Source organism: Takifugu flavidus, chromosome 21 (assembly GCF_003711565.1).
Source record: "Takifugu flavidus isolate HTHZ2018 chromosome 21, ASM371156v2, whole genome shotgun sequence".
In the NCBI taxonomy this organism is placed as follows: domain Eukaryota; kingdom Metazoa; phylum Chordata; class Actinopteri; order Tetraodontiformes; family Tetraodontidae; genus Takifugu; species Takifugu flavidus.
In genome coordinates this window covers 7,527,930-7,554,595 of record NC_079540.1, presented here as the reverse complement: position 1 = coordinate 7,554,595, position 26,666 = coordinate 7,527,930, and the positions used below count along the sequence as shown (strand labels likewise).

The following is a 26,666-nucleotide window of genomic DNA, read 5'->3' as shown; positions in this document are numbered from 1 at the left end:
GATGCTCTGCAGTCGGTCTCGCTTCCAAAGAGGCTTATCTCTTCTCTAGATATCTCGCTCTTCTCCTAAATCTGGTTGAAGGAGCGAACCGCTTGATGAAAAATTGAAAGCGGCACCACTATCAGCACTTCCAAAGTGCTTTTTTTTAAATCACTCGAGGGATAAAGCATGTTAGTTCCTCTGCTTTGAGGTCGGCCGCTCTGAGATGCTGAACCAGAAGACTCTAACCCTAACCCTAACCCTAACCCTAACCCTAACCCTAACCCTAACCCTAACTCTAACCCTAACCCTAACCCTAACCCGCTCCCACCCTGGAGGTCAGCGATGCGTCGTCTCTCATGAACCCTTCTCACGGCCCTCCTGGCCACGATGTTCACAAACAACTTTGATTGATACATAGGACGTTGCCATAGCGACCGGCGATTTGCTGCAGATTTGGACCTGGGCGTCTGCTGGATCATTAGGACCACCGTGTAATTCCGTTAATGTTACAGGAGTCGGCTGATCTGTTTATCCAGAGCTGTTATCTCCCACCCACGGGAGCAACACGAAGGAGACGCGTGAGGCTGCGCTCTGGAGCCTTGAGGAGCTCATTCCTGATTCTTTGCGACAGGCAATGGAAAATGTGACAAACCCAAAAGAGGGTCTCAACAAACTGTCAGATGGAGAAAATGTTGTGATGTTGCGGTTGCCCGCGGCGACTGCAGCTGTTTCGACACAGTTTGGCCCCCGCCAGGAAGCAACAGGCAGGATATTGAGACTCGCTGTGGCTGCCAGTCATGGAAGGATCTGTCACATCTGGACCTCAGCCTCTTCACCTGCACGGCAAACAACCTGAGCGGCTCGTGCGCGTCACCCACCCACAAACAAACGCTGCTGCCACGTGCACCGTGCTGTGGAACTCCTGCGACCTCTAACGGCAGGAAAAGAAAACGCAGGCATATTTTCAGAGAATTCCTGGGTGCTGGCACTGAGAGCAGTTTACTCAAGCTCCCAAGTTTGCCTAATTAAAACAAAAAAACAGGGTCACATCACAGACCTGAGGACACGTACCAGCTAACTGAAATTAGGAATATCATTAATACTTAACGGACTAAATAAGGAGTTTGAGAACACAAACCAAAAACCAAAGATAAACCCCCACATGTCATACAAGGTTATTGTTCCCTCTTTATCATGAGGGCTGACAGTGAATCCAAAATTCTGTGAGTTAATTTCCTTTATGCTGCCAAATGAACAGGCGCAGCAGATTAAATTCCAGAGCATTCCGGTGGACGGAGAATGTGGCCCATGAAATATCTGCTCCTGACTGGAGCCAGCGGGGGTTTGTCGTGGCAAAAAATTCAGCTGAAACAAAAACGTAATGTTTTGCCTGACGGCAGCAAACGTTAAATACCACTGGCAATATTTGCTCTCCTTTAAATATACATCTTGGCTGACTAGACCTCCTGACTGTAGGATCACGGGAATCACAGACTTTCATGGTGGAAAAACGGCTTCTTTTATTACATTTGACACCGCTGCTGTGATTCCTTACAACATAAAACCTTTATCATCTGCATGTACACCCTGCAGCACGGTCCACACTGTCTGTGGTGCTGCCTACACAAGGGTGCCTGTGGTGATGTTTATGGAAATAGAGCATAAAAAGCTGTAGGAAGCTTCCCACAAGAGCTCAGCACAATGAAGATGATGAATCGCTCCTCTCCTGCTCCCAAGTGCACGTGTTCAACAATTAATGCATTCACAGATGTGCCGCCTCACAACTGGATTCTGGATGAAAGAACGTTCTGTATCCACAAGACTGGCACTTTAGAGAAAATCGAGCACTCAGACGACGAGCAGGAGAACGAGAGGCTGAGTAAATCTTCTTCACGGCTTTTTATTGTCGACGTCGAGTCTCAAGTTCACACTGAAGGAAAAAACAACAGTTGGATTTTCAGTCCTCGAAGCTCAAGTGTGGAGATAAACAGACCTGTTCTCTGATGCTAGACGGTAGCGTGCCCCCCCCCCCCCACCACCACCACCCCCCCCGCCCCCCCAGCACAGTTCTTAGATTGGTTTTAGTGTTTCCATCACTCAGTTTAAGACTCTTGATCTGGGAAATGTGTGTTGTGTGCAAACAAGATTCAACGGACGTTTCCCTTACCTACGAGTGAGACAGGCAGGCAGACAGACAGGCAGGCAGACAGGCAGACAGGCAGGCAGGCAGGCAGGCAGACAGGCAGGCAGGCAGAGAGACAGGCAGACAGACAGGCAGACAGGCAGAGAGACAGGCAGGCAGAGAGACAGGCAGACAGACAGGCAGACAGGCAGGCAGACAGACAGACAGGCAGGCAGACAGGCAGGCAGGCAGGCAGGCAGACAGACAGGCAGGCAGGAAGACAGGCAGACAGACAGGCAGGCAGGCAGGCAGGCAGGAAGACAGGCGGGCAGGTGAGATCCATCAGCATCACATTCAGCCTGGTGACTTGCACCTAAACACACACACACACACGCGCGCGCACACACACACACACGCACACACACTCCAGGCTGAGCATACTGAGTCTCTCCACTCGTGTTTTGATTCATAACTGAAGGTGTTTTTTGCGGCGTGAATGAGTGAATATCACGTGATGTCACTGTGACTGTGCACTTTTTGTGTGTGTTCACGCACACACGTGTTTTTCCAGACAAGTTATAAAAAGTTGTTTCCCCAGCAGAGAAAACTGTCTCCCCAATATGTTAAAAGGTTGTGGGGGGGGCACGTTTCCCATTCCACTGCGTCACCTTTTCATTTGGAAACCTGCGACAGTTCCTTCCTCCAGCTGCTCAGCAGGTCCGAGGCTCTGTGGCCCTGAACGCCTCAGAACGCTAAACATTGGTAAAAGGGACACGCAGGGACAGCAGGTGGGCCCGGTTGAGCCCCAAACTCCACATTTAGAGTGGTGCTGATTAATATTGGGCCCCTGGCCCCTGGCGTGCCTGTAAATCTTGGTTATATTAATATTAGCGCAGGATGAGGCCGTTCCTGATCGGATCAAAGAGCTGACAGCTCCACATTAGCACATGTTGAGCAGATTCCAAAAGAGATCACCACATGTCAATCTATAATATTTTTAATAATGATTTACACATTTATACAAAAATGTTTCATTTCTTTATATGTCGCAAATGTCAGAAGCCTTTTTGAGGCGTATAGGCAGGAAGGTCCAGTTAAGAGTCCTATTTGCATAGATATATTTCATATTAGTATTATACCACACACACACACACACACACACACAACACACACACACCACACACACACACACACACACACACACAACACACACACACACAACACACACACACCACACACACACACACACCACACCACACACACACACACACACCTTCCCTATCACAATGGTCCTTGAGATTAAAACACGATCTTTCCCTGCAGATTTTCTCAGGTTTCTTCTACTTATTTTCTGTCCCAACCATCCATTTCATGCAAAATAAATGATATTTAAAGCATGAATCTTAAGAAGCTGAGTGTGGAATAACTCTAAGTGTTATTCCTCCAGATCGGGTCCTCGACCAGAGGCCTGGGGGTCTGAGGGTTCTGCCCCTAGTGTCCCCATCACTACTGGGACCACTGGTGCCTTCACACCCCACATTCTCTCCATCTCCTCTTTCAGCCCTTGGAAGTTCTCCAGCTTCTCATGTTCTTTCCATATATAATATAAATTTCCTGATGGCTTAAGTCCTCCCTTTTCTAAGAACGTCCCTTTATATTACTTGACCTCGGAACAATGCAGATGCTGAACGTTTTGGTTTGCAAATTGTAGATACATAAAGTGCAATCAGTGTTTGATTAAGCTCCAAAAGTTCATCAAAGCCAAAGAAATGTACATTTATTCCTGATTTGTATGGAGAAGCACGGAAGTCCCAGCTCTGTGTCACCAACACAACATTCCATGACTGGTGGCTCCAGCCACAACCGTCACTGGAATGTCATCTTCCAGCAGCCGGTTGTAATTCCTCCGCCGCCCTGAAGGGGGAGACGGCGTTTCTGCTCTACTTCTCATCGACCACAGAGATCTGTTCGGGGATCTTCTCCTCCGAATCAGAACGGTCCGACAGCTTGTCCAGGTACTCCAGGTCATAGAAGCGTTCGGCGACACACTGCGCTGTCAGACGGGCCTCCGGGTCGTGGTCCCAACACTCCTCTATGGAGGTGCACACTATCTGGATGCCCTGTGGTGGGAGCCATAGAGCACAGGTCAGCCAACAGTAGACACACACACACACACACACACACACACACACACACACACACACACACACACACAACACACACACGCACACACGCACACACACACAAATGCGACTGATGCAGCCTTTTGAACATATTTCGAACATATTTTATTTCTTGGGAGTGAGTTCTGGACCTCTTGGACCTTTATGTGCTACTTCCCCCCCCCCCATTCAGCCCCCTATAGGCAGCTGGAGCTTTACCTCCAGGCAGGGCAGATGCTGAAAGGTTTCACCTCTGGCAGCCTTTATCAAGCAGGTCCAAGACTAAACTGTCCAAAGTGCTGACTTTAGATGAGCTTTTATTTTCCTGTTGTAATTTGCTTATTGTGTCGATGAAGACAGAATGTTCCTCATCAGCTTAAGTCTTAATCGTTCTTGGATGGACACGTGGAACCTCTTACCGGGTGGTTGCTCCAGCTGTTGGGGACCTCAGGCCTTCCTCTGTCTCTCAGAACACTGTCCTTCATGCTCTCCACACATGGATTTTCCCTCAGATTCCCAAATGGTGGTTCATATTCTTTGACCTCTGCAAATGTAAAAACAAGGGGCTTTTATTTAAAGGGAACATTAAAATCGACGGCCCTGGTGAGACGGGATTGGACTGCGGCACCTCAGGGTACGAATATCCACGACTCTCAAAGGCGTCGTTGTGCTCCAAATGAAAACTGCAGGTTGCAACTTAAAATAGCACAAACAACTAGAGGCTCCTGTGCTGCCCAAAGCTGGGCTGAGGGGATATTTGCTGAGGAGAAACACGCACGGAATTATTACTATCACATTTTAACCCTCAGCGTCATGCAGCTTAAAGGCTCACACCGACGCAGCTCTGGCTTTGTGTCGGCTCCTTACACAACAAAATCCAGGATGCTTGTCAAAGGCAATTTACCAGTTCAGTTTACTCGAGGCCAAAATTCAAAAGGCGCTGGAGTGAAGGATATAATCTGGAACCCGGCGCTCAGATCTTCCAAATACTGTTTATTTGAGGTGATTCGGTGCGTCCTGGGAGGAACGCAACAACTGCCATTGTGAAAACACCAGTTATTTTGGCACAAATCTGTACAAATTCAGTCAGGAAGATAGAATATCATACACACCAGTAAGCTATCAAACGTGTCTAATCACCTTAACTCACTAATCACCACAGTTTCTTTCTTTCTTTGGTATCATAATTGGAAATACCTTAGCAGGATCCAACCAGGTGAGTAAAAGTGGAACAGCAACGATTCAGCCACCATAACTACAGATCAGTAATTCAGTTCTGTCCTGCTACGTAAATGCTAATAAACCTTTTAGAGTGAACTCCTTTTTACTGGTGACGAACACCTTCTGAAGAGGCACGCTGCCGCTCCTGCAGCTCTCACCTCACACAACATGACAACAACGTGACTCAACACCTGGTTGCACAACAATCGCATGATTAAACGGAGGAAGGAGAAAGCTAGGAGAGGCGCTAAAGCTAACACTCACACTGTCCATGGAAAACACAGCAGACGATGATGCCTCAGCAGCTGTTTAGTCATGGAGCTGTGTTTACCCACTAAAGGCTGTTGTTACTGAGGCGGAACCTGCTGCACCACTAATCACTGCTGTCTCCTCACTGCAGACACAAACCTGAAGCCAGATCCACCTTCCCCTCAGCGCGACAGGCGTCTGGGAGGCAGCAAGGACGGCTTCAGATGGCGAAACTTCCTCTTTTTGCAAGCGCAGTTCCTCCTGTTTGCTGTTAAAACCACAGCGGTTGCCTGCACATGTCAGACCGATTGTGACGAAAGTCCTTCCCGTCTAATGGAACAAGACCTGCAGAGCAAAGACGCTTGAAACCGGCAGCCCGACACTCAAACCAGCGCCACTGCTACCGCTAAAGCTTGGGAGCCTTCTCCGGTGCTCACAGACCTTCACCCAATCTCCGAACAAGTGGGTTCGGCACCGCACAGTTGCACACTGACAAGATTCCTGGTGAAAAGATGGCAGAAGCTTTCCCCGTCTCCCCCACCCAAGCCCACCTGTGGGGGAAGTGTTCTGGTTCTGAAACAGATTTCACCATTTCATCATTTTTCGGGTTCCCGGAGAAGCAGCATTGATCACCGTTGATAGATGAGCTGACAGGGTCTGCTGCACTCTGATCGTCTGACACATTTCATGGTTGACAAACCCCCCCTCAAACAGGAAACACATGATTTTTTCCCCTTTTGAATCAAATACACACACACACACACACACACACACACACACACACACACACACACACACACACACAAGGGTCTGACATCTGCTTAACAGCTGGGTAACCAGTCACCAGTCCAGCCTAGTCTCCCTCCAGGGACTGAAAGCCCTCCAACATCTCTGCCTCCATTCAGCTCCACACCACCATGATCCCCCTAGGGAGCCCCCCCTAGGGAGCCCCCCCTAGGGAGCCCCACCCGTCAGAGCAACGCCCTTATTTGCTTCCCAAGCCCTAAATCGGGACCTTTTAAATTACACAGGAGGAACATTTTTGGGGAGTGCGGCAGAGATAAAGAGACCCGAGAGCTGGATCCACTTCTGTCTAGGTCCAGTCCCGAGTCTGTTCGCCTGTTCACCTGTCTTTATACAGGTGAAACCACCACTGTCTTTATACAGGTGAAATACAGGTGGAACCAGAGCGATGGCTCGTGGGCGCCTGCTGACAGATGCTGTGTTCTCCTCTCCAGGCAGATCTCAGATCAGATCACTGCCTCCGGAACTGTGATGGAGCAGCTCTGTGCCTGCTGTGGCGCCGTATTGATCACACATCTGTCTTCCTCACACACACACACACACACACACACACACGCGCGCACACGAGAGCCACAGGCAGAAATGGGGGGGCTTTATTTCAGCCGTTAAAAGGACGCCCAGAGAGGTGCTGCTGAGAACATCTGCCCCAAGAGCCTGTGGCCTCATCAGAACCTCACTGACCACCGTGAAGGCCGTTAAGGTGCCGTCTGCAAACGCTCCCTTGACCCATAGCAGATTCCTGTTCACACATTAGCTGAGAGGCTTTTGGGGGGTCCAGATAAGGTGGTGCTGTCCCAGCGTAGCCGTCTCAGTGAAACAGCACAGATGGCTCGGTGGATAAAGCAGCACAGCTCTGCACTTCCGGACACATGCAAACGAAAAGAACTCTGGTCCAGATGTGTTTTCGGAGCGGTTGGAAAGGTGTCCCAGCTAATTTCATCACTCATGTGAACAACAAGCGCAGTATTCCAACCGCTCTGGGAATATGCGCCGCCATCCGACAGACAGAAAGGAATCGGTTTACAACAGAAGCTCACGGACTCGTTTCCGAACTGGACCTGAACTTCTCTCACCCTCCCCAAACAGGAGTCGGCCTGACGTTAAAATTAGCCCGACCCATTTAGTTGTTTATGTGTGAAAAGTTAAAACACAAAAGAAAACCAAGCTCCCCACAGAAATTAGAGGAAGAATGTGGCCTCTCTAGTCTCCGAAGAGGAAACGGGGAGCCAGGATTCATTTACGTCGTCTCTCCCAATATGTATCTTTTCTGGTCCCCTCTCAGGAGACGCTCAGAAGCTCCACGCACACACACACATCCATCTCAGCCTGAGAACAGAGCACTCAACCGTCTGCTGCTTGCAAAACAGGAAAGAGACTTTTATTTTTAAAGAGCGGACCAGCAGGGCACTCTCTGCTGCTGGGAAGGTCAGCTGTGTTTTCCTCTGAATGGCAGCAGAACTGTGCAATAACCCCCCTCCACCCCCAGGAGGGTGACAGGAAGATGATAAAAGTGGCAGCATTCAAGCTCAAACCCAGCTTTCAACCAGTCCTGCCACACAATGGACTCAAAATCGACCCTAAAGGGAAGTGAACTCCACCGCCCGAGTGTGGACGCGGCAGGGTTGACAGCCGAGCCCCTCGGAGAGTCAACCCACGTTGACCTGGGATCCCCGGTTTCCTCGTGAACGCCGTCGTCTGCCTGCCGGGACAGAAAACCCGGCTCCATTCCGGAGCTCGTGGGACCGGGTTGGTGCCTCTATTGTGAGTTAAGGCCAGGAGCAGTGTTTAAAGATACACTGGTCACTACGTGATGATGCTGTTAGAAGCTGAACCAGAGCGTTGCCGTGTGTTCATCTGAAATCCCCGATGGCTCGGGCAGAGTTGACGCCACACCCAACAAAGGAATTAGGGAAAGAGCGTTTAGGGAAAGAGAGCAGCAGGTCATCTTCAGGGTGGTGCAGTGGTGCGTGAACATGAACGCCGGCATCTTACCTCCAATTGCGTTACACCTGGAGGTGAGCTCCCACAGTACGAGCGCCATGGAGTACACGTCGGCCTGTTTGAAGGACTCAATGTTTTCCAGATTGATTCTGGACTCCAACACTTCTGGGGCCATGTACCTGGCTGTTCCCACCTGAGACAACACGGAGATCGCCATCGGATTAGAACCAAAACGCCGCTTCAGTTCCTCTGATTAGACCTGTTGTGTTTCATTAGACTCGGTACGCTGCTCAGTAAGCTGCTAACTCGCTGCTAACTCGCTGCTAACTTGCTGCTAACTCGCTGCCAACTCGCTGCCAACTCGCTGCTAACTCGCTGCTAACTCGCTGCTAACTCGCTGCTAACTCGCCGCTGATCTGACGCACAGTTACGGGAAGGAACATTTGACGGATGACATCGTCGGAAAAACAAAGATTGCTGTGATTTCAACCACATCTTTGTTCTTTTTCCAGTTCCCAGCCTGGAAAAACGATGCGTTCTGTGAATTTGTGACATTTCAGCGGCGTGGAGGTCGTGCACGTGCTAAACTGAGCGCTTTTCATCATGAGCCACTAAAATGAGAGTTTGACGTGACTCCGCTCTGTTGCATCAGCATGATGAGGTCATTAAGACTCCGTCTGATCCGTTTGTTTTCCGCATCACAAGAGGAACGTTGCAACAGTCACGCGCTATTTTTAGCAGCACTGGTCAGCTCAGGCTACAGGTGTTGCTCAGAATGGTCGCAGTTGTTGCTAGGGTTGCTAACCCTAACCCTAGCGTCTTTACCTGTCCACTGTTGGCCAGCTCGTCCACCGACAGGTTGTTCTCCAGGCGCAGCGCCAGCCCAAAATCACACAGGCAGCAGGTCAGGTCGTTCTTCACCAGGATGTTGGAGCTCTTGATGTCCCTGTGTGCCACTGGCACTTTGTAGCGCCGGCAGGCGGTGCGGTCGCTGTGGAGGTGCGCCACCCCGCAGGCCAAGGAGCCCCCCAGCGTCCACAGGTCATGCCAGTTGATCACATGGTGAATCAGGTACTCCTGCAGGTTCCCTGCTGGGTGGTAGGCCGTGATCAGCCAGTACTGTCTTTGCACCTTCCGTTCCTCCGCCGTCAGGAAGTGGAGCACGTTGTCGTGTCTCAGATCTGCGTCGGAGAAGATTTCCTTCTCGGTCTTCCAGGAGGCATACTCCTCGTACGGGAAGATCTTGATGGCCACCGTCTCGAAGCCCTGCTCCCCGCTGACCGAAGAGCCCTGCTTGAGCTTGGCTCTGTAAACCTCTGCGAAGCGTCCTTTCCCGACCTGAACGTCCAGCTCGATGGGCAGCAACTCCGTGTTGTGGTTAAGGTTGTTAGCGTGCGTGGAGCTACTGTCGGAACCTTCGTCGTCCATCATGATGGCTCGGTTATCGCTGAAGTCCAGGGGAGGACCTTTCTTACGCCGGGAGCTGGCTTTCCTCTGGCGGTAGACTCGGTACCAGTAGAAGGAGGCGATGACGACAACGGCCATGACCAAGAGAGGCACCAGGCTCACTAAGACGACCGCCACCACCGGAGAGTCCGTGGCTAAAGGGACAAAAGAGAGTTAAAGTCTTTAGCTGGGACGAAAATCAAATTTAGACATGAATCAATTAGAATGTCTGAAGCAAAGACAAGAATCTAAAAGAGGTCAGTTTCATTTAGCAGGCCTGTGGATTTATTTTACATCTACTATGTAGTTCCAAAGAACACAGAGATCAAAGCTTCTTTGGGGGCTTTGATAGCCGTGTGTGATACTGTTTAGCTTCCAGAGAAGGAAAACAAGCCAGGAGTGAAATGTGGGTTAGCTAACACATTAGCCCTGTATCATTTATTAGTGTTAACTTGGTGCCTTGCTCAAGGGTAGCTTGGCAGTGCTCTGAAGGGGTTCTGGTACCTCCCCCTACTACCAGAACACCTTCCACCAAACCCAGAACCCAAACATCATGTTAGCATCGGGCCCACCGCCCCTCCGCCAGCCTAATTAGGCCTCTTCAAAAAGAGGCTTTTATTTTTGAACCTGCGGCCGTTTGGCCAAACAGTGAAAATCAGACTGTTGTTGCATATATAAGAAAAACATGAACAACGTTTTAAAACGGCATTTTCCCGGAGACACACGGAACCCCAGCCCCCAGTGGGGACCCAAGAACAGCTATGATTTGAATTCTTCCTCCAGATTCGATGAGTAAACTGTTGCATTCTGACACAGACGTGTAGGAATGAGTGGACGTGAGGAGCGACGAGGCCTGAGGACGAGCGTCTGTCTGCACTCTCCAGTCCTGTTAAAACAGGAAACCACATGTCTGAAAACCTCCACATGGCCTCTGCACGTTTTTTGTGTTGCTTTCATAAAGTCAGGAGTGTTTCTGACAACAGCTGCCCCGTTCTGGAGCTGCCCTCGCTTTCACCCAAATCCTCACTTCACATTTGGAAGAGTTCTGGTCTCCTTTGGAGCGCACGATTGTGGCGAAACAGCGTCTGATTTATGGATATTGCTCACAACACCTCTCGTCTCCTGTTGGTCCCTGAGAACTTCCCCCGCGTGCGTGGACCTTCTCAGGAGGAGGGGAATGTCTTTCCATTACGCGGTTTGTACAGATGCTTTCAATTTGGCCCCGTGTGGGGAGCCAGGCCTCGGAAATGTACCTCGCTGTTATTTCTGCCTGGATGCAGTCGTCCCAAAACATCTGACTCCAGGGCCCGTGTTGAAACCACCGCACACATGACTCCGCTTCAGCAAACATGTGCTAATGGTGTCTGGACGGCCGCCCAGCGCACATGTGTTAGCGTCCCTGGCTGATAGCTAACATGACAAACTGCTGCGGTATCATCAGGCTGACTATGTTATGTCTCATCGCGTATATTTAACATTTGTTCTACACACAGAAAACTACCACTTGGTTGTATTTCTCTCCACCAGGTCCTGCTCAGCCAAACAAACTGGCCTCCAGCGCACCCCCCCCCCCAGACGCACAGTAAGATTATTGACTCCAGCTCCTGTGGAGGAAGAGGAAGTCCACGTCTGGACTTATTTGATTTCTCCATCACACTCTTTCTGCTCTCTTGCAAAACACAGAAACCATCCGTCTCTTGCGTAACGGAGCGGATTCAGACGAGGGATGTGTGTATACACGTAGGCATTCATGCAAACGTGCACAACCCCTGATGGAAGAGTCAAAGATGGAACCTCAACCCTCAAAATGTCTCGTTTCTCATTGCAGGAATACAGAACAATGTGTGTCCATCTACTCTCACACGTGCTGTCAGCGCACATCTATGGGATGGATGTAGCATCTTCAAGCTAACAGACGTTCATTGTGGCTAACCACATACCTCAGGTGGCGCCGGTGACAGATGCAGCACCTGCTGGTACGAGCAGGTGCGTCACACGTGGGATCAGAGTGGGTGAAGGTGTGAAGGTGCTGCACTTACTGGGGTTGAAGAACGTGTGTTCGTTGCACTCGTCCACTGAGCAGGAGCAGATGAAGAACTGCGAGCCCATTCCCTTGATTTCTTTCATTTGGCACTTGCTGTTGTTGTAGTCATCCAGCAGCACTCCGTGCAGCGCGTGAGCAGGGTTGTGGCACACGGTGTCAAAGGTCACGTTGGCGTCCGTCTTCCTCCTCGGGTAGCGAGAAAAGAAGCAGCAAAGCATGAAACGGCGGGAAGTGAGCCTCTGCTCGCTGCGTTTCTGGCCACCAAAGGCTTTTTGCTCGCATCTAGAGGATTATCCTGTTGCCAGACAATGAAGCGGAGCTGTTTTCTAAAGTGGCACATTTGTCTGTCTGTTGGTGACAGCGGTCGAGGCGCCACAACGCTCCGGACCTGCGCGTCTTCCTGTTCACCTGCGGCCTCCCCGCGGAGGAGCGCAGCCACAAACTACTGAGACTCTTCCTGCTGACCTCGGCTCAGACGTGCCAGCGTAGCTAATGCCAACGCTAAAACTGCGCCGTCTCACACAGACGCTCACGTCGTCCTCGCCCACTCGCGCTCCCCTCAGATCGGACGCTCGCCGCGAGCCGTTTCTGTGCTTCCCAGTTAATCCTGTTAGCTGTCAAAGCGCTGACTGACGGCGCTTCAAAGGCAGCTGGGAGAGAGATGACGCCTCGTTTCTTTACATTTATGCTTGGACGTCAAAGATGATCTATTTCCTTTCCTGCCTAAAAAGGACAGACTATTCTATGGTTTAAAGTACAATATAGAGCTACTGCAGTTTTATTATTATAATGTAGATATTTCAAAACTCTGCCTGAGGGTAAAAACCACTAAGTGCAGAGTAATTAGCGGCACGAGTGCACGCGTGACATGTCCTGTCCCTGGGTCCACAGTGGGAGCTCTCACCAGATACTGACGCACACGTCCTGCTTGTCCGGGCAGATGGCGGTGATGTCACACTCCACCTTGCAGCTCCTGACGCCCGCGCAGCTGGTGGCGCGCACGTCGCAGAACTTGCACAGCCTCGGGATCTTCATGATGTAGGATTCTAAAAAAGAGCGAGAGACAGAGAGAAAATGGGAAGAATAATGAAGCAGGAGGAGACTCAAAGTGCTCCAAAGGCCGGCGTGACGTGAGGCGGCGTGACGTGAGGCGGCGTGACGTGAGGCGGCGTGACGTGAGGCGGCGTGACGTGGCGTGGGTGTGATGGTCGCCACCCCACTGGCAGCCAAGAACACAGTGGATGCACCTTCAGCTGAGACGATACCGCGTTTACGAAGGTGTTTTTCCAAATATGAGGTGACGTCTCAGCGTCTGTGTACAGTGAAACTGCCCCCCCAACACACACACACACACACACACACACTCCTGTGCTTCTGACGCTCTGAAATCAGACACAGCAATGATTTCGCTGCTCTTCTGTGATTTTCCCTCTTCTTAAAATGGAAAGAAATCATCCACCAGATCCGAGTCACACATGGAAACAGGATTTCAGGGTTAGAAACGACCCTCAATAGAGGATATTCCACATTTCCAGGGATCGGGACTGATGGAAAAAGTGCCACATGAAGAGTTTCTGCAGGACAGGGAGGAGTTAAGTAAACACACACGAGCGAAACTCCCATGAACCAAATCCCACTTCCTGTTTTTAGCATCGAATGCTGCGACCTGAAAGACGAACCACCATTAACGGTGCAACAGTGTCTGAAGGATGTGACGGTAAAAACCACATTTGACTTCATGCGAACTGGGGGTGCACCTGTTTCCGACAACGGCCTGGTCTTGGTTCCGCGTTAGATGCTAGCAGGCTGCCAAACGGGGCTCTGGCATGGTCACGTGACCTCAAAACATGTCGAAATGGAAGGTGAAAGCCGCATGTGTGCGCGTGCGCGCCTGCGTGCGTCTCATCGGCCACAGAAGGCCTCCTGTGTTATTTCATCTAATCCGCTGGGTGGGGTCAAACCTGCGGCCTGCAGCGGCAAAAATACTGTAGAAGCTGCAGCAGGAAGAAGCGGCGCTGGACGTTCCTGCCACCCCGACCCTGCTGCCGCTCCGCCGCCCTCAAAGCCAGATGTTGTTTTCTTTCCTCGTCTCGTGTGACTCCGAAATATAAATAAGCAGAGTGTTACGCTGGTTCTGTAGACTAAACTATAGGAGGGAGCAGGTTAAAGTGCTGCCTGTTGCAGTTTTAGGTGGCTCATCACTGGGGGGGGGGGGGGGGGGGGGGGGTCCGTGCCCGGTGGTGGGAAGACAGTTGTGCAGAAATAATTATATCATTAGAGCAACTCCTCTGAAAGAGCATGTCATTTAAAGCCAGGGGGTGGGGTATTTGGAGATGAATAGTAGTAATTGTCACCCAGGGCTACGGATAATTGCAGAGAGCGAGAGGATTAGAAGCCGCCAGATTTGCTCGGTGCCTCTGGGACTGAGGCTTAAGTCAGATGAAAGTAAAACACCCTTTCATTTGTTAGCTCTGCAAATACACATCGAGGATGGAGATAAGTCGTCTGAGACCAGGGTTTCAGCCCCAAATTAACCGTTTAATGATCACTTTTGCCCAGCTAGCATGCTTGTTTGGGTGTGCCTGCTAACGAAGACATGAATATCTCTGGATGTAGAGATGCTACGCTCCCACGTGATGGTGAAGCACCTCCGTCGTGGTGAAACCACCTGAACGCAGAGACGGTGTCGAGGACCCGGCTGCCTGTCTGTGGTCCTGCTGAGGAGACATCAGGTGGGCGGCCAGCGCTTCTTCTTCCCGTCTTCCTTTTACGTGTGTATTTGTAGCAATCGTGGCAGTGAGACAACAACCGTGGGGTTAGAACACCACTGGAATCAACCCTGTTTCACTGCTGTCACCGATTGAGCTGCTTAACAAACGTGTCTGGACCAGCGAGCCCGGCTCGGAACGCTTGTACACCCTCCTGATCTGCATTTAAGGGTTGAGAACCGGTGACCAGGCATGAACAGATAAAGTCCGTGTCCCTGTTGGATGGGATCAGAAGCAGAACTGTTTGGTTCTGCAGCGTCTCAGCGCCACGGATCCAACTGTTAAGCTCTCATTTCACCTCACATGCTGACACACCACTAACCAACCTGGATGACTACAGACTTGTTGATATAGTTGTTGCTCAATTATTAAACAAGGTGACAGTTTTATGAAGGTTATTGGTTCTACTGGGAAACGTGGACGGGCCAAATAATGCCCCTTAACTGTGAGCTCGTTTAATAAAGACAATATACCCTTAATATGGAGCCTTTATGTAAGATGACCCATTGCCAAATGTTTACATAGTTTTACGTAGTTCCGTTTCCTGTAAAACTTAACATTTAAAGAAAATCGCACTGTGACTGAGCAGGTGAACTTTAACACAAAGTGCTTCCTGGAAACTTTTCCCCAGGAAATAAAAGTGTTAAATTGGGCCACGCGTGTCGCCTCGGCTCGGCTCGGTTCGGTGTCGGTTCGGTGTCGGCTCGGTGTCGGTTCGGTGTCGGCTCGGACTCACCCGCCTCCCGCAGCAGGACGGAGCCGCAGAGGATCGTCCCGCACCAAAAAACGGCCACGCCGAGTAGCTCCATGTGGAAACGCGCCTCCTTTTCTCATGAATTGGGCCAAGCAGCGCTGACATCGGGGTTAAGATCCTGACTGGACTCAGTGGTTCTGCCGAACCGCCGCCTCTGTGCGGGAGAAGCTGCGGAGCAAAGGCAGCAGGCGGCGGCAGCTTTGCCCTATATGCACTTTTCATCAAACAGGAAATCTTCAGAGGGGTTGGACTCGTTCTTCCTCCTCCTCAGAGGAGCTCTCGACAGTAACGTCTGAACCCTGTCATTAAGGGGCTGGAACCCAGCTCTGAAATGACAGGCTCACAAATAGCAGCACCTAAAGGAAGCCAGTAGATCACAGAATAAAAGGATCTGCCAGATCTCCTCGCTTTGCTCCTTTTTAACTCTCTAAATTTGTGGATCCAAGAGTTTCAGAGCGTCTGTGACCAGCTTCTGTCGTTATTATCAGGAGTTATTAAACCATCCTGATCACAGACATATTTATTACAGCTAAGAAGATTCTTGAATTTCTGGACAGCTTAATCCCTTTTGGGGTCGGGGGAGGGTCCTGGACCGGGACTTGATCCAAGAACCCTCCGTTCACCTACAGCGAGCTACCCCCGGCCCAACTCTCTCCACCCTCCCAGAGGCTGGGTCCCGGGATGTTTGCCCCCCTCCCCATTCCCTTATTGCCCTGTTTCCATGTAGTCACTAAACGTCTCCATGCTCCTCTGGACTCCGTCCAGGTCTCGCTCCATCAACAGTGACGTCAGGGGTGGGGAACGCGGCTCCGCCGGCGGCCGTAAACCAGGCGAACATGGCCCATGGAGGTTTGAGGAGCCGTGTTGTGGCTGCGCATACTTCCAGCATGATGTCAGGTTTCAGGGCTGACCCCGTGACCCTGGGTCTTATATCTCTCCACACAGGATGTTTCCTCCTATACACCCTCAAACACCCCTCCCAGCTCCAGGACCGGCCCCAGAACCATCTGATTTCCCCATTTTCATCTGGAACGTGCTCATGAGCTCGAGCGAAGCGCTTCTATTTCCTGCTCCGTGGAACTTCCTCCCTGCTGCTCGACAATCGTTCAGCCAAGCAGCCAAACGTGTCCCGACAAGAACGGAGGATTTCTTTTCATGGCAACATTTTCATATTAGCTTGAATTAGCCAGAGCGCTACAATGTACAGTAATTTGGTTAATTAAGCTAATTTACTGATGAGCTTTGGTGAGATCCCTGACATCCCCCCCCCCCCCCCCCCCGCTGGATTTGGTTCCACAAGCCTTTTGGGCACTTTTCAGGTTATGTTGACCTCAGAATGAAAAGGACTCAATTGTCTGGTTCCGGTCTCGGAGGAGGGCTCCCAGTCAGGATTGGACCGGCACCGGTCTACATGGAGGCGAGCCGACTTTACTGGCTCACTTTTAGCCCCTCGGGGGGCGTGATCACGGTCACTCCTGGGCGTCTGTGGTTTCCAGGCAGCCGTTCAGCACTGTGAGATGGAGGCCAAGCCACAAGGTGGAGACCCGACAGCGCTGAGCCCAGAATGGCCGGTGCTCCGTGGCCCCACCGCACGTGGCCTCCGGAGGGTGAAGACATCCTGTTTGCAGACCACAACACCCAAACAAAGCTGGACCAGATCTGCTGCACCTCCACAGGAAGCACCCACTGGGCGCCCGCAAAAATATATTTAAACGCCTTTTTTTTTTTTAGTATTTTACCATTTGTTACTTTTAGCTTTTCCTTGCACACGTTTCTCCTGTTAAAGGAAAACGTCTAAAATTATGATGGTCCTCAGAGTGTCGTTTATGGAAAAGGCTCTAACGCAACTGGTCTGCAAACTGGAATCTGGGGCGATGATGTTTATGTCCAAACCACAGAGACACTCAGCTTAGTTGAGTTCATCTGGATCAAGCAGGATTTTATGAGTGTTCAGTAAAGCCCCGGGGGCGAGGAGTCACATATCATGGAGTCCTGCGAGAAAACACTCATTTATGATTATTTGGAAGGAAGAAAACGCTTCTTCTTAGCTGCTGTTTCCTTTGCAGGGTCGACTGGAGAGAAAAATGCTTTTATTGCTCCTTAAAATCCGTACATGACAGAATCTGTGGCCTTTGTTCCACACGTTCTCTGATCCAATCCCACATTAACAGCCTCATCACTTCACACTGTTTCTGCAGATGCCAAAAGAGATGCAACAGAACCACGTCAGGAGCGCCCAAGTTTCCTCTGAATCGTGAGTCAGAACATCTGACGTCACGCTCGTCCCCGCTGACACGGCTCACTCTTGATCGGGAATTCTCCAGCTTCCAGGAATTCTCCAGCTTTTGGGCACCATGTGGACCATGTGGAGGGCCGGGTTATCTACTAAGATGGCTGCTGTGAAAGGGCTCAGTTCCTGGGAAACATGTCCGCAGGAGCCGCTGAAGACATCTGGAAATGGACACGGCGTGTTTGGCAGCCAGACAGGAAAAGTTCCCCGATCCGGCTGGGAATGTCACCGTTTTAGGAGAGCTCACTGTGGCGCGTCTGCTGCCTGAACCTTCCCTTCAGGAAGGCACCTTCCTGCTGTACACCTGTGCTGGAGTTCTGCTGTCTCCATAGCAACGTATCGAGTGCTTTTTGGACTAAATCTTCCACGACACCAATAAGAGGCCTTTGTGTGCTGCTGGGATCTGTGGTGTTTGTGATTGTGTCTGAAGCTGGAGGCGCCTCTCGGCCGTCTCAGTGGTGCCGCGGGATTGGGCCTCAGCAGCGTCACATGACCAGAAGCGTTGATAGATTAGGTACGTTTTCTGTGGCACGTGACCCCTCTCCGTCATGTGACTAAGAAAAGCCACTTCCTTATTTAGACACTAGCAGAAAAATCCCACTCATGTGAGCACTTGTTTTTTTCATGTGTATTTTTCATGTGCAAATCCATTAAAAGGGTGAAACACACCGACGAAGCAGGAATTCTGTCTCTAAACTAAAGTGCCAGTAATGATAAGAATCACCAATTTTAAAGTGAATAGATGCTAATTCATCAGGTAATGAGGATCAGGCCAGATTTTCCAAGGTCTCAACGCATTACCAACAGGCTCTGTGGTGCCTTTGCTGCATTTTCATGGAGTCATGCTAGCATATCTGCACCTAGCATGGATGCTAATCTGACAATGGATGTAACCTTTCAAGCCCACCTGCTTCTGAAGATGAGCAACGTCTCATCTCGACTTAAAACCCCCCAAACGCTGACTCAGCAGCTCTGAGAAATGTCGATCGGCAGAGGGTTACAGCAGTATCAGACAGAATGTTCGATTTTCCCCGTCACACTGCACAGACAAGCAGCAAAAGATGCCTGCAGCAAGTCTTAAGGAGTTATTTATACATGTGTACATCATCAAATATATGCACTTTACTCTGTGTGTCTATATTATATGTGTGAACAGAATGCAATGGACAATGGAAGAAAAGAAAGGCAAGAGTTTGAAGAGGAGAAAAAGCGAGTGTAACTGATGACATCATGTCTGCGGCCATCAGCAGCGTTAGCGCCTTTAATGCTTCAGGCTGAAAAACAGCTCCAAAACTCTAAAATACTGGATTTACTTCACACAACAGGAAAAAGCCCCTGAGTGTGTTGCATCAGGGTTTGTAGCCCACCGAACACACACTCCGAACACACACTCCTGTCTGAGACAGCACAGTTCCACGCCCACTTTCTCCGTTCACACACTCAGATTTGCTCCGATCCGGCTCGAGCAGAATTCCGAAGGTGGAACAAAGAGGGCAGAGAAGCAGACGCACGTTCATGCACCATGAATCGAGGCTCAGATTGATCCCAACGCGTCTGTGTGACCTGAACCTCACAGGTGCACAGGTGGATCAGCTCTGTGCACCTCTGTGCACGGCAGCTCTGACCTGCTATTGTTCCAACCTTTGCCACTTCCTCCTGCTTCCCTTGGAAACAGAGGAAATCTGAGTCAGTGTGAGAGTTTGTGAACACAACCGTCCCAACATGGCTGCCGATGGTGCAGAACTCCCACGATCCCACACAATCGTTTGGCACGTTTGGTTGGTTCTGACTGGCAAACTGAAGGAAGTTTGGCTTCAGGGCCGCTCGGACGAGGCCTCGCTCCGCTGGCGGCAGGGCCCACACCACCTTTTGTTCTGCTAAATTACTGCGAAACTCTTGAGGAAGGCAGAGTTTATCAGCAATGGTTGGTGTCATGGCCATTGTTCTCTGGTGGAACCTTGAGAGGTGTCCAAAAGTCTGGTTTTAATGAGAATGGGGGGGGGGCACATGACTTGGCCTGGACTACTCCCAACTAGAATCGGGGCTGGAGTTCATTTCTGTCTATTCAAACTGTAGTTTAATGTTTATTTTTGCGACATGACCCTCACAGGTGTCACAGGTGATGCTGTGACCCCCCCCTGCCCCGAGACACCCTCCTCCTCTCCGACCTCACCAACTGTCCCATAACGGAGCACAGAACCAGAACCAGAGATCACACGGAGCAGGAGGCGTCTGAAGGAGCTTACTTAAGGAAATGAGCATTTAACGAGGATGAAGGAGGGTTCATTATCTCTGATTAGGCCCCATCAAAACATTTCAAACTGACACTCTTCTCATTTACATGAGCTTTTAATTTTATGCTTTAAAGTAATAAATTAAAGTCAAGTTAAGCACAAGAGGACGAATACGTTGGTCCTGAGGACATTATTTATGTCTTTAGGTGGAAAAAGTGCTAAATGTGTTACGATGTTTGAGAAAAAGGGTCAATACGACGTTAGAAGGTTGGAAAATTGTCTTTGAACTAAATTAGCTCCTTTTTGCAGCGTTTGAATAAGAAGCTAAACATTAATCTACAAACAGTGAAACGTTGTTTTTTCCTACTCACTGTGCTCTTTTACTGGGCACAAAACAGAAGCGTTTATTCTTTTTTTCATTATTGTTGGCGATCTGTGTTTGATGTTCTGGACAGATGTGCAGACACCCCAGTGGACTCGTGCACCCTGAGATGGCTCTGGGTTAGCTTCTGTCCCACATCATGATCAGCTGCTAAGTGGATTTTGGGTTTTACTCAACAGGCTTCGTCAGGTTTATCTCTAAAGTGCAACAACAGAATGCAAATCCACCAGCGGATCTTGTTCCCTCCTGCTGTGCCGTCAGTTTTTAGGGCTTCAAGACTGAATATTTATTCACCATTTAAATGGAACAAAGCCCTTAAAGACTAATTAGTTTATCCTGAACTCTAGAATTCAGCTTCCTAATTCTGTGACTTGCTGTCCTGTAATTTCACTAAACTTGTGGGGCTTCTGCTCTCTAATTAGTAGCAACAAGGGCCACAAACATCAGGCTGTACACGTGAAGCCATCAGTGTCATCAGTGGGATAAATGTTCCACGTCGGAACGTTTGAAGGGCAGCTTCTCGCTGGCCTCAGCAGCCACATGCCGTATTTACAAACGTGCAGATTTCCCCTGATGAGCCCAAAGATTCGGCTCTGTGCTTCCCATGGGAACGGCTGCACAGATCGGGATGAAACAACATTCCAGGCAAACAAGGTTTCCACAGGAAGAAAAAAGGCAATATTCTAAAGTCCCACGAAGAGCACTTTCTACCCAGAGGGCCGCTCAGGAAGTCACATGATCTCCAGAGAGGTTGGCCCACACATCTGGGGCTTAATTGGAGGATATTGAAACATATTCACAAGATACAACCGTCAGCTGATGTGGCATTCATTGGCATGAAAACAATCTGAACTGGTGTTCAGTTTGGTATATTTGTGAGCTCCACACTGTCACACTCTCTTCCTCTGCTGGTTCCTACACCTGTACTAAAGCCCATTAAGGACCAGATGAATTACAGATGAAGCACTCTAAGCTAGCAGCTAGCAGCAGTATCCTTCGTCTCTGGGAAACAGATGCGTGAGCTAAGTGACGCTAACACGGGCAACACTTCCTCTGCTGCAGCACGATCTCAGTGTTCAGAGCCAGCGGGTGCACGATGGGCGTGCCAGAGCAGGAAGCTGCAGTCATCCTGTGCCACCTTCTGCTCTTGTTCCAGACAGGAAATACCACCGCGACCTGACACCGATAAGGGCGAGCGGCTGGGAATGGTGCTGCACAGTCCCCTGTGCGTATGTGTGAGAGAAGAGTGGAGAAAGCAGGACTGACGGGGATTCCAAATCAAATTACAGAAAGTTAGATGGCTTTGCTTGTTTCCCTGCCAATATTTAGAGGGAACTGGTGGCACCTTTAAGCAGCTTCCATTAGTTCTGCAGCACATTCGGCCTCCTCTGAGCCTCTTGAGGCTACATTTGTCTAGTCTGTACCTCATGATTTTATCAGATGGGGAGACAGTTTTCTGATGCTTTCTGTTACACAAACCTCATCCAGAACACAAAAACATGCTCAAATTCTCTGCTTTAATGTGGGTTTTACCAGATATTTAGAAGCTTCATCTCTAAAGGGGCTGTAAGAAAAAATGAATGGGGTCAACAGATGAAATCCAGATTAATGTGAATGTTTTTAAAATTAAGAAAGTACAACAAAATTAGTGCTAATCTTGTTTGCGAGGAGTCCCAAAAGACACCCTCATGTCCGCTCGTCTCTGCCTGACACTTTCCAAATACGGCTGTTTGATTCTTCGCTGTGACAAGTTACACACCGAAGCCTTAAATCCTGAATTCAGAAGAGCCCGTTATTCCGGGTCTGCAAGGTCGAGGCACTAAACCGTAGGACAACCTTTATGTGTTTGTTCCATCAGCATGTGCAGACATTTAAAGACGACCAGCCAACATGCGCTCGCTTCACTGTCTCGGTGAGAAATATGTCAAATATTTTAAGTTGCAGCTGAAATGTGTCCCCACCACTTCCAGAGTCCAAATGGATTTAATTTAACGCCCCATTCCATAAGCTGTTCCTCCACGGAGGGGCTCATTTTCCCTCACTGGTTTGTAAATTTACCGTGACTGTGAACACGCAGTCCCATTCCCAGCCGCTCGGCAGCCAAGCGGAGCTCTGCAGCGTCACTTTGATCGTGCAAGCTCGCCTCCTTTTAAACAAACTGTGCATGACACAAAGTGAGATGGAACCTCTGTACGTTTCCTCAAAACAGCAGCAGGCAAATGACAAGCCAATCAGAGCCGTGGTCTGCAGGAGCCGTCCTGGCCTTTATGTGCTAATGAGGCTCAGAAGAGGCTGCTGATGGAAGATCAGGAATTCTCCTCGGCTCTGATTTACACATGTCGAGTCTCGACGCCGTCTGACTTTGCAGCTTCCAGATCCATGATTTTTTCATTCAGACAAAGACATCAATGTCACAATCACTCATCAGCTGTAATGAAGCTCCTTCTGGCTGCTGGAGTCGACAAGCTCGCCAGATCCCGGCGTGCTCATCCAAACACAGCGGCTGCCAGCTTTCACGCTTGGAGGAATTTCCTCAGCGAGCTCTTCCAGCACCTCTCAAGACACTCGGTGATTTAGATATTCAAGGGAACTGGTGACTCGTCTGTGGATTCATCATTTTAATGAGAATTTCATCATCGCGTTTGGTCTTCAGGAAGATAGTCTAGACAGAATCCACATTTGATTCTCAAAAAAAGGGGAAACCGCGGCTGTCGTTGATTAATAGCTATCGAGAAGTCCCCAAAACTTACCGAATTCTTCTCCAGCAGCCTTAGAAAAGAGCTTTTCCCTCCAGGTTTGTGCATCTTCTCACATGTGTAAACATGAAGCCCAGCAGCCGGAGAGTCCGGTACGCTGAGCGAGAGGGTTTCAGCTGCTGGGGGCCACAGTGGCGACTGTGTCTGCCATGAGTCGGCCTTTGTTACGGCTGGAAACAAAGCTGCTCTTCTTGAGGCAGAACCATCAGCAGCCTCGGGGAGCTGCCCTCGGTTAGCGTTCGATGGAGGATGCAGAATGTTGTGAGGCTGAAGAGGCAACAACTGACGCAGCGGTCCGGTGTGGTCCCTGTGGGGCTATCGGATGTGTTCAGTAACAGGCATCTTCTCCACAGCAGCCCATTTTCATGCACACGCAGGCCCCGTTTAAAGTCTGCAGAGGAAAGAGGCCCACAGCCTCCATTTCCACACAATCATCCTCATTAAAACACAGCGCCGTTATGGCCCAACTCGCACCTCAACTTGCTGCCTAAGCGCTTTGTCTCCAGCGCAGCTGCTAGGCGAGCTGAATTTTCTTTCTGGGTAATTTCAGGCCGTCGTTAAAGGCGCAGGAGGTTACGAGGTTGAGCGTCTCCAGATTGTTACGAGAGGAAGAGAAAATGTGTTTGTGCGCTGCTCCATCTGAACTCTGTCTCCATTATGTGACCACTGGCGAGACAACAATGATAGTGGAGGCTGCGCGCTGCAGCGAGGCTCCATTGTCCTCACAGGAAAAACACCGCTGCTCCTGCTGCCGCTGCCGCTGCCGTCCAGAGGAACCGTGTGGTCACCTGAAATCTGCCACATAATTACAGCTTCCTTTTAATGTCCGCATCCTTCAGCTGGGTCCATTGTGTCTGAGACAATTTGTGGAGTGCTGGAAAAGGAAAGCGGAGCAGCAGAGTTTACACAAGTGTCAATGACTCCAGCCAGAGTCACAGAAACACAGGTGACCCACAGGTGACCCACAGGTGACCCACAGGTGACCCACAGCGTGACCCACAGCGTGACCCACAGGTGACCCACAGGTGACCCACAGCGTGACCCACAGCGTGACCCACGCGTGACCCACAGGTGACCCACAGGTGACCCACAGGTGACCCACAGCGTGACCCACAGCGTGACCCACAGGTGACCCACAGCGTGACCCACAGCGTGACCCACAGCGTGACCCACAGGTGACCACAGCGTGACCCACAGCGTGACCCACAGGTGACCCACAGCGTGACCCACAGCGTGAGGCTGGATTCTTCTAAATCTGGATTATAGCTGTCTGGCCTCTACAGAATTACATAACCATAAGATGATCATAACAATCGCTGTTCAGACTTCAGGAGGCTGTAAGCCAACTCCTGATGGATGAGCAGAAAAGATGCAGAAAGAGCCTTTATGACCGCTGAATCACCTGTGTGGCGTTAACGAAAGCACAGGTGGCACAGAGGAGGGGGAGAAACAGCAGGAACGACAGTGAAGCGCAGAGGGCTCAATCAAGACAGAAGGAGGTCATTTAGAAAAATACAAAGGAAAAATGATCTGCAAAAAAAAGAATAATATAATATAATAAATCAGCTGATTGGAGGTAATGGAAGACTTGAACGAGCTGCTCAGAGCCTCCACGGAGGCAGAGGTGTATTTTCCATGATGGAGGTCAGTTTGTCCGCCGTCCTCCAGCTCTGGTCCTCCTGACCAGCTGATTCAGTCTCTTCCTGCCCCAATGGGAGCTGCCCGTTCCCCATCAGATGACAGTGTGGAGGACGTCTGAGGCTACCTCAGAAGTAGCACTTAAACGTATAAACAGGGCTTCAATGCCGGCGGAGCCATCAGAAACCTTCTGGAGGTAACAACTGCTGATGTCAGAGGTGAAGAGAAGCGGTGAGAGCGCCTTCCCCGAGGGGCCGCCGTGCTGAAGCCACTTCCTGGGACACACGGCGACACTGCTTCAGCCTTTCCGTGGTCGTCCATCCAGTCCAGCCAGCAGCAGAGATCGCTGAACAAGCTCCAGGTGATTCAGCCCTGCGCTCCGCTCGGAGCCTCTCCGTGGTCTTCATCAGGCGGGAGGTCAAGGCGACACGTCTGTGGTGCTTCAGCTCCTTGGTGTGTGAAGGTTTTGGAACCAGAACCAAACAGAATCGCATTAACGGCTCATTGTCTTTTGTTTTTTAACGGACAAAGCAAAAATGTGCATAAAAATACGTCGCGTTATCATTAATGTCAATCATTCCGGGTGTGGTGCACGCTTGGCTTAACACAAATCCAAATGGACTGACCAAGAGTAGAGCTGTGGAGATGAGGAGCAGCAGCAGGAGCCTCCCCCCTGCACGTTCAAATCCTCCCCACTGTGTACACTTGTTGTCCCACTGCCGCTATGGCAACCGGGCTGCTAGTCCTTCACTAGGATGTCTGAGTCTGAAGAGGCAGACACACACACACACACACACACACACACACACACACACTTGGGCAGAATGACAGCCCAACAGGAGGAAAAGCAATAAAGGGAGCATTAAAAAGCCGGGCCAGCTCCTGAAGTACAGCAGTGAGTGACTGAAGGAGGAAAATGAGGCATTTCTGCACGGCTCTGTCACTCTTGGCTACTGTTCTTCTCACCGTGATGGCCAACTTTCGGTGAGGGGAATGTTCCACACGTCAGAAAGAAAGACTCCTTAAGGACGACATGAAAACACCGTCCAGTTCCACCTGAACGTCCGTCATAAACAGATCTAGCAACAGATCTAGATTCTAGCAACTATTTCCTGCCTCCGGAACCTCATAAATGGAGTCATTGTTGTTTATTATTTATTAAGATCCATAGCTCATATTCAAACGTGTCTTTGTCTCAGGGAAAGCACCTGGAATCCCAGGATCTGAAAAAGGGCCCCGAATGCTGTAATTCACTGTTTATTAGGGCGCAGCAGCACACTGAAAATGTTATTTTCACCCTGTAATTTACGACTGAACCTGAACGCACCTTTTGCCAAACACAAGCGTTTGTTATCTGCTGTCACCTGGGGGGGGGGGGGGGGGGGCTCTGTGGAAACACTAAAGATAATGAGGCTCAGGTGAAGCTCTGTGGGAATGATGTTGGTATAACCCACCCATCTGTTTACTGCTCACTAATGGCCGTTCTTTATCGGGCTGAGTCCGGGAGTCCTGGCTGAGAGGCAGGAACACCTCCTGGACAGCACCAGTCCATCACTCTCACAGAGACTCCAGGGGAACACGTCTGCTTTACTTAGAAAATGTCTACTTGGAACCATCTGCAACTTTGCTTATCGACGTTTTTTTTTGTACTTTCCCAGAAATGTGAAGTCGCTGTGATTGGGTAACCTGTTTTCTTCCAGGAAACTTCTGTTTTTTTTTGCCTCAATGTTCGGGAAGAAATTACAAATGAATCACTAAAGTCAAGCTTTTTTATTTTACAGCTCTTGTTTTCAACATGGACCTTTGATTTCCTGGAATTACATTTGCACACAGAGACTCTTTCATATCAGCTTTTTAAGCTTAAAACTGCTTC

General features: G+C 50.0%; 1 protein-coding gene and 1 long non-coding RNA gene across 3 annotated transcripts; one reads left to right on the top strand and one right to left on the bottom strand.

Moving 5' to 3' along the window:
- Positions 1–3,864: 3,864 nt before the first annotated feature.
- LOC130518504 (TGF-beta receptor type-2-like) lies at positions 3,865–23,301 on the bottom strand. Of its 2 annotated transcripts, none has more exons than XM_057021127.1 (7): positions 23,150–23,301; positions 12,876–13,017; positions 11,967–12,157; positions 9,307–10,082; positions 8,533–8,674; positions 4,686–4,810; positions 3,865–4,224 (listed from the first exon to the last, which is right to left on the bottom strand). In XM_057021127.1, exons 2-7 carry the CDS (start codon positions 13,004–13,006, stop codon positions 4,045–4,047), a joined length of 1,545 nt encoding a protein of 514 aa, XP_056877107.1. In that variant the 5' UTR covers positions 13,007–13,017; positions 23,150–23,301; the 3' UTR covers positions 3,865–4,044. The 2 variants fall into 2 exon arrangements, with proteins under 2 accessions (XP_056877107.1, XP_056877106.1); XM_057021126.1 differs by lacking the exon at positions 23,150–23,301 and adding an exon at positions 15,476–15,751.
- Positions 14,560–18,451, top strand: LOC130518508 (uncharacterized). Its single transcript, XR_008948059.1, has 2 exons — positions 14,560–14,703; positions 17,692–18,451. It is a non-coding gene; the product is annotated as an uncharacterized LOC130518508 (long non-coding RNA).
- Positions 23,302–26,666: the final 3,365 nt, after the last annotated feature.